We start from the raw sequence: 7,775 nt of genomic DNA, 5'->3' as shown, positions 1-7,775 counted from the left end.
TTGGAGTTTTATATCATCATCAATACTACTCAAATTGAAAGGAAAATTTTATAGGATAGCTATAAGAGTAACCATGCATTATATGATAATAGTTTGGCAGTTAGAGAATAAGGTGTTCATAAGACAAGTGTAGCTAAAATGGGGATGTTGAGATGGATGAGTAGCAAGATAAGGACAGAATTAAACATGAATGCATTTGAGGAACTTTATAGTATGAATGGGTAATAAAATGAAAAAAAGTAAATTTAGATGGTTTAGTCATATACAATGAAGATGAAAAACTATGTTGCTTCCGAGTGACTTGGTACAAGTTGAAGGCTCTAAAAGGGCAAGGGGAGCTGAAAAGGGCGCTGATGGAGGCTGTAAGAAAAGACAATGACCTATGATCTAATTGAAAATCTAACCCCTGATAGAGTGAAATGGCGGAACAGGATTTCATGTAGACAACCCCAGTTAATTGGGATAAGGCTTAGATGATGATGATAAGTTCCCTATTAGTATTCATATTGAGGGCCATGGATTTCAAATTGCACCATGTTAGAAAGTAAAGAAACATCATTTCAAGGGCTACTCGCCCATGGTGGAAATTTGGAAACATCATCATTTTCCACAGTTTCCTCTTGATTACACAGAGTGTTTGCAATTCAGTTCCCTTGTGCATCCAAACACAACCTAAAGATGCATGACAGGATCTGTGATTTGACAATATGAATGGCCTGTAAATGAGAAACCAGTGTGCCTCTGATATGTATGTCTACCTTGATGCTCCTGTGGAGATGGGCATTTTCCAACTCAATAAAGGAGTTTATCTTATTTTAGTTAATCTCTAATTTTGTATTACAGTACGGGAGATCATATTACTCTTTAGTAAGGATTAAAAACAATCTTGATGACCAACCATCATGATCTCTAATGCAGACTTACGATTAACTTAAATGAGATGAATTCAATTTCAAGTGGCCCCCAAACATGCCCTTTACGGCCTGTTTGAATAGGCTTGTATTGAAATACCATTATGTTGTACTCACTGTTTTTTGTCATACACCTGTGAACAATCACATGACTTTTGTCCGCTGCACATTAGCATATGAACGTGCAAAGCGCATGTGGATTAACACTAGCACACGTGAGTCACTTTAAGATCTATGGTACACATGTTCATGTGGGCATTGGCATGTGGGACACCGGAAGGTTGGATGTGGCACATGTGGGCATCACCATATGTAATGCCCTCTATTTTTATTGCAATTGGTGCCAGCATCTAGATAAAAGGATACTAGTGTATAAAGAGTGTTACTATCTGGACAAGGGTATCCAAATGGAACTTTTGGTAACTGAAGCAACCCAAGTATCTATGAAGGCAGCTCTACCACACCATTTATTCTGCCAGATCAGTGTAAGATATTATATTTTGGAGAAAATATGAATAATCTGTCAGAGGCATCACTACCAAAGATCCAACTAAAACATTAAAATTTATCAGGAAATTAGGTATGGCAGTCACGATGTACAAGATTTCATTGTAGTTAACAGTTTTCTACCCTTTTCTTAGATCTATTATCACTGGTGATCACAACTGTTATAAAAACAGCTATACGTGTGCCTGAAATGGACTAAAATCCAGTGTCTGTTGATATTATTACTGGATACAAAGATGCGTTTCAGCTTTGTATAACCTATAAGTCCTTCCCAAAAATTACACAGAAAGAAGTTACTCTTTTACGAGATTGCAGTCCGCCACCTTCTTCCATGACTTCAGGGTTATATCTTCAGTGTCTGTTTCATACAAGGTAAGGCTAGAGACTTCGAAACTCAGATTGCAAATCTCTGGATCATGGGATTTGGTTCTCTCAACAGCTTTCTCCTTCTCTTCATCAGTTAAATCTCCATAAAGGAGGCTCAAATGTGGCATATAAGCTGCAAGAAAGACATGGCATGCTTCAGGGGAGAGGCAGCACCTACAATAATCATCTCAGTGGTGGTAGAAATGATGGTAATCATGATAACAATGTAGGACGGCATGAATGTGCCTAAAATGTTCCTAAACAGGCAAGTGATTTCTTTTGAAGTATAAGTGCTGAAACTGTCATGGCGCTCTTTATTTACAGGTGAAATCAGAAGCTCTTGCTTGTATCTGTATTATACAATTTCTATTCATAGCTATGTTTGGCTAAATGGTTTTAACGTTAGAGGACTTATCAATTTGAATTTGTTTAAACAGTTGTTTCTCCTGACAATGTTGGGAGTCGTCCATCTTCCCTTCTGTCTCTCCCTTTACAAACAACACAAAAGAACCCCATTTCATGATTTTTGGAAATTCTACTAAGAGTAGAAATTGGAAAATCACAGTTATTATTTCAATTTTTTGGTGCAATCACAAATTATTTTTCTATGTTCTTGAAATGGGCAAGAGCCAAACGCAGCCTTAAGGGTGTGGCTGGAAGTTACTGTATTTGCAGTGAGTGGAATGGCCAGTTGTGCTCATTTCTTCTATTTAAGAATCAAGCTCACTCACAATTTGGAGCTAGTTCAACAGACTTTCTCCATTCCACTTGATGCATAATGGGGTTTCTGCACTTTCCAGACAAAGTGCCAGTTTCAATTTAAAGCGAGCACCATTTAAACAGGGAGTAATTGCCATTTGTGCCATTTTCTAAACAGTGCATAAATGTATGAAAGCAGTAGAGACTAGAGAATTAACTGAAATATGAGCATGCTGTCTGTTTTTATTCGTTTATATACATGCAACAATGCCATACCTGCTGATGGCAGGTTTTCAATTTTAGGACAGCACAACAGAAGATTGTTTTTATAGTTGGATTCAGTGAAGTCAGTGGAGATTGCCTAGCCCACCTTACTCATGTATATTCCTAGGCTATGGTTGTTAGGTCTGCAACTTGGGTTCAGGTTCGGGTCGAACCAAACCCGATTGACCCAACCCAAATTCTGGCCAGGTCAGGTCAGGATCGTGTTTTCCAACACCAAACCAATTTGAAAATGGGTTGGGTTCCGGTTGAGCAAATTTGGGTTGGGTTAAGTCGGGTTGGGAATAATCAGAAGTGTTTAGATCAGGTTGGGTTGGGTTGGGTCAGATTGGATTGCATATGGAGGATTTCAGGTTGGGTTTGGGTTTAAGCATCGAGGGTTGGAATTCAGGTTGGGTAGGGTTGCGAGTTGGGTCCTCTTGAGGTTGGGTCCAGGCTCAGGTTGACCCTCAACCCAGCCCAACCTACCTGAGTTGCACCCCTAATGGTTGTATGATGTAGGCTTTTACAAGCTACGGGTTCAAACACGCGCACACACACAAAAAGAAGTATGACTTAAAAACACCTGAGTGATGACATGGGAGTGGAAATAAGATATTCAAGGCTTCTGTTAGTTGAATGACTCGTATTCACTGGGCAATTGCCCAAGTGCACAAATGAGTCAGTTGCCTAGGCTTTTTCAGGCATTTTGACTAACCATGTGTGGACTGGTGTACTTATAAATTTCTAATAGGCTCCGTTGGTTAGGAGATCCCACAAATTTGGGATCAGTGGACAGCCCATACACACCATGTCAGATTTGCATCACATAAGTGGAAGAAAAAAAGTACTGCTTCTGAGACACAAATCCAACATGGAGGTTATGGGGCTTGCCAAAATCATAATTAGGCTCAATCCTGATTTTTTGTAGGATCCCCAATGCAAACAGAGCCTTGATAATTTCATTTCTATTGATTCTTTGATACAGATGCACATAAAAGCTCAACATGGATTTAAAGAACTGACATTAAAACATCACATATATAATCATGTACTTGTTCCACCGCATATCATATATGTTCATTATGAGAGAGAGAGAGAGAGAGAGAGAGAGAGAGAGAGAGAGAGAGAATTAGGGGTGTTCATGACTCACGGGTTGAGCGCATGTATGCAAAATGGCCACAGGTATGTGCACTGGTTTCCAACACCTACAAAACCAAGCATAGATCTTAACTCATTGAATTAATTCAACAGTATATGACTTGAGTTTTATTCATCTAATGGTGGGTGGACCCTTTTTTTCATTTCTCATTAAATCTGCAGAAGGGTAGCATTTGTTGGGGAAGCTGTTGTTCCTCATTATTTCAAAAAATGAGGTTGACGGGGTAGGGATTGATCATCTCTCACACACATATTCATTTGTGCCACATGTTCTCAAATCCAAACTGATTATTAAACTCGGCATCACAGAAAGCCCATTCAACTTAAAATTAGATTGATGCATGACAATTAACCACTTGCTCTAAAAGCTCGAACTAATAGAGTATGATGAATTAATCCCTTTATCTCATAGCATAGGCCCCACATCACATGGGTTAGGATCTCGGTCGAACCTCCTCGTGGGCCCCACTTCACATAGGTTCCGCTTCACACAGGCCACCCACCCCGAGTGTGTCCTTGCATCCCACAAGCTAACCCACTCGAGCTTGGTGTGAAAATGCCCCTGCATTAATCACCCCTGGTGAGGAGTATCGTGATACCACTTCGATGCAGGATAATTAACCACTTGCTCTAAAAGCTTGAGCTGATAGAGAATGGCGAGTTAATCCCTTTATCTCATTGCCCAGGTCCCACATCGGATGGGTTATGACCTTGGACAAACCTCCTTCTGGATCCCACTTCACATGGATTCTGCTTCAGACGGGCCTCTCACCCCAAGTATTTGCCTGCATCCCACACGCTACCCCACTTGAGCCCGGTGTGAAAATGCCCATACATTAATCACCCCCCGTGAGGAGTCTCGTGGTACCACTTCAATGCAGGATAATTAACCAATTGCTCTAAAAGCTCGAACTAATAGAGCATGGCGAATCAATCCCTTTATCTCATAGCGTAGGTCCCACATTGGATGAGTTAGGACCTTGGCCGAACCTCCTTATGGGTCCCACTTCACATGAGCTCCGCTTTATCTCATAGCGTAGGTCCCACATTAGATGGGTTAGGACCTTGGCCGAACCTCCTTGTGGGTCCCACTTCACATGGGCTCCGCTTTGCGCGGGCCACCCACCCTGAGTGAGTCCCCGCATCCCACATGCTACCCCACTTGAGCCCAGTGTGAAAATGCCCCTGCATCATAGATGCTTATGATTTAAGGGGAATTAAATCTAAATAACTTCTTTCCTATCTCTGATTGTTTGAATGTGGAGGATTGCTGGACTGGGGCTCTTAGTATATGTAAGTGGGCCACTAGTTCAGCCATCCATGCCATCGGTTCATTGGTCGTTGGGTGCATACCCCAAAAATCTCCTCAAGGCTTGAAAATTGACGATTAAGAACCAAAATACAGCAACGGTCCACATCCAACTTTTAAAAAAAAGAAGAAGAAGAAGAAGAAAGGATTGGTAGCTACAATCTTCCAATCCGGGTGATCTTTTATGCACCGTCCATCCAAGGTGGGTTCCAACAGACCAACGATACGGATCATTGAAAACATCTGTCCCACTTATACAATCCATCCGTCAATCATCATAAAGAGTGATGACTGTTACACAGAAACTCAGTGCATAAGCCTTCTCAAGCTCTGCCCATCGATCAGACCGTCCAAATTGGTGGAAAACCTCGTGGATGAACAATAACATAAATCTCAGATCGACTGGACGGTCATGACCACCCGATCAAAATCCTACTTGTGGACCACCATCAAAAGAAGTGCTCTGATCGGATGGTCAGGAACATCGGATCAGTACGAATAACTGTACCCCGATCGGCACTCCGGATCGACAGAAAGACGCGCCAATTGGACGGTAGAGATGCCTCATACACCAAATTTCGGTGCATCGTAGCTGATTTTTCTTTTTCTTTCTTGTTTTCATTTTCACCTCGGGAGTAGGGTCGAGGAGGAGGTAAACGCACTGGTAGAAGAAAGTCCCTCTGGATACCGTATTTATACGGGCCGTATACGGCTTGAGTCCCTGGCAAGCGGCTTCCAGCTTCCGCACCCCGTCTTTCTCCGTCAGACGCATGGCTCCGACTACGGTCACGTGCGGTTCGAACTCGGGTCCCCCGAACTCGGCTCTTAGGTTCCGCATCAGCTGCTTCAGCCTCTCGCTAACGTGCGCGGGGGGAGTCGCCCACACCGAATAAACTGCCGTCATTTCTCCTCCGTCTGCTGCTACGACCGTTTCCGTCTCTCCTTCCAAATACGAGAGAATGAAAATGAAATCCTCGCAACTCCCCAACGCCGGAAATCTCTCTGGCTTAGAAGGACTCGGATTCGGTAGTGACCCTCCAATACCCAGCTCGGTAGTGATCGGTGCTTCTGCGGGCCCCACCATGATGTATGTGCCATTTCCACTCCGAATATTCGGAGTCAACGGCCGGGCCCTACTCTCTACAAGCCCGGCCCGAATCTTTGAAGCTAAGCCCAGACCAGCCCGAGCCTGAGGGTAACAACTTAAAAAGAGAGAGAGAGAGGAGAAGAAGTAACCACACCTTTTATTTTTAAAAGGGTCCACCACTATGTTTATGTGATATCTAATCTATGTTAGATGTGTAATCTAGTGCTAGGCCAAGGGCCAAAAATTCAGATTTAACTGTGATTGAAGTGGGCCAAACCAAAGGAAACAATTGTTAAAGCCGTCTACTGTTGTGATGATTACATAGAGTCTACTCCAAACATGAAATGCCAAATCGGTATTTAGGCATTGGACTCAAACATCAGGCCCATCTGTCATTCAAAGGGTAAGGCTTTCCCTGCATGCTGTTTTGAATTGTGTAACCCACTTAAATAGAGCTGATTTTTCAGCCAAAGACCTACCATGGTAGGACACACCTAATGATTGAGGTGGATTTTACATTAACATTAAGGTGGAGCCTACCCAAGTGGCTGTTCTTTTCCAAAAATAACTTGAAATAAATCTTCCTTCTCATCATGTCTGTGGTGTAGTCCTCTTGAGTTTTGGATTTGTCTCATTTTTTAGCCCATGCTATAAAATGATATGGAAAAGTGAATAGGGGTTATATAGCACATGCACCATGGTGGAGCCTCTTGACGTCAACACACCAGGGAGTGCACATGTACCATTTTGCCCCTCTCCTAGCTTAAAATAACAAAACTATCATTAGCGTAGAGTATATAAAAAAAACTATTCCCTCCTTTTTAGTGACAATAGGCAAAGATACTCCATCTAAACAAATAACATGAAAGCTCGTACTCATGCCTCAGTGGTAGACTACGAAGAGTTTCAACACAAACTCATGGCTTCGAGTACCCATTGTGATGTGAAAGCTTGATCCATAAAACTTATTGTAATGACCTGCGTAGTATAATGTGTCTTAAATGGATGTTTCAGAGCTTGTTTTCCTGTTAATTTACCACACAATGGATGGTGCATATTGGTGAAAAGGCTCATTTTCAAACAATTGAAGTGTGCTGTTTGTTTTCCTGTTAATTTACCAGTGGCCGATGGTTAATGGATGCAACCAAAAGAAGGGCAATGTAATATATGTTTTACATTAATCTAATGAAGTGGTAATAGCTATTTGCACCTATTTTCAATACCCTGACATGGGCTGGTCAAAAGCCACCACATGTTGATATTACATATTTGGTACCTGTGGAAATCTTACTCACACTCAAAGATATGATCAACGGATTTGCCTTCGACGCTATGCATTCTATTATTAATGCGAATGCACAAATTTGCACGCATGCCTCTAAGAGGAGCAAATAGGCAGATATCATGTTGCCATGATTAGCATGTTAATTTACGAGGTAGTGTGCCCAATATATATCTATAAAAAACCAATCGA

The 7,775-nt window shown here is 41.9% G+C and overlaps 1 protein-coding gene across 1 annotated transcript; it reads right to left on the bottom strand.

The window, feature by feature from the left end:
- Positions 1–1,456: 1,456 nt before the first annotated feature.
- Positions 1,457–6,273, bottom strand: LOC131245493 (cyclic phosphodiesterase-like). The gene is made up of 3 exons (XM_058244997.1): positions 5,843–6,273; positions 3,898–3,952; positions 1,457–1,917 (listed from the first exon to the last, which is right to left on the bottom strand). The coding sequence occupies exons 1-3, from the start codon at positions 6,116–6,118 to the stop codon at positions 1,712–1,714; spliced, it is 537 nt and encodes a 178-aa protein (XP_058100980.1). The 5' UTR covers positions 6,119–6,273; the 3' UTR covers positions 1,457–1,711.
- Between the last annotated feature and the right edge of the window lie 1,502 nt (positions 6,274–7,775).

The sequence above is a fragment of the Magnolia sinica genome, chromosome 5 (assembly GCF_029962835.1).
Source record: "Magnolia sinica isolate HGM2019 chromosome 5, MsV1, whole genome shotgun sequence".
NCBI lineage: Eukaryota > Viridiplantae > Streptophyta > Magnoliopsida > Magnoliales > Magnoliaceae > Magnolia > Magnolia sinica.
Note: the sequence above shows the minus strand (reverse complement) of the source record. Positions and strands in the feature narration are given on the sequence as shown.

Bases quoted from the DNA above. Each gene is read 5' to 3' on its own strand.
- LOC131245493 (XM_058244997.1), bottom strand. From the start codon at position 6,118: ATGACGGCAGTTTATTCGGTGTGGGCGACTCCCCCCGCGCACGTTAGC. The intron at 3,953-5,842 runs GTGAAAATGAAA...TTGGTTTTGTAG, and splicing joins TCCTCGACCCTACTCCCGAG to GTGTTGGAAACCAGTGCACA. The intron at 1,918-3,897 runs GTGAGTCATGAA...TCTTTCTTGCAG, and splicing joins TGCATACATGCGCTCAACCC to CTTATATGCCACATTTGAGC.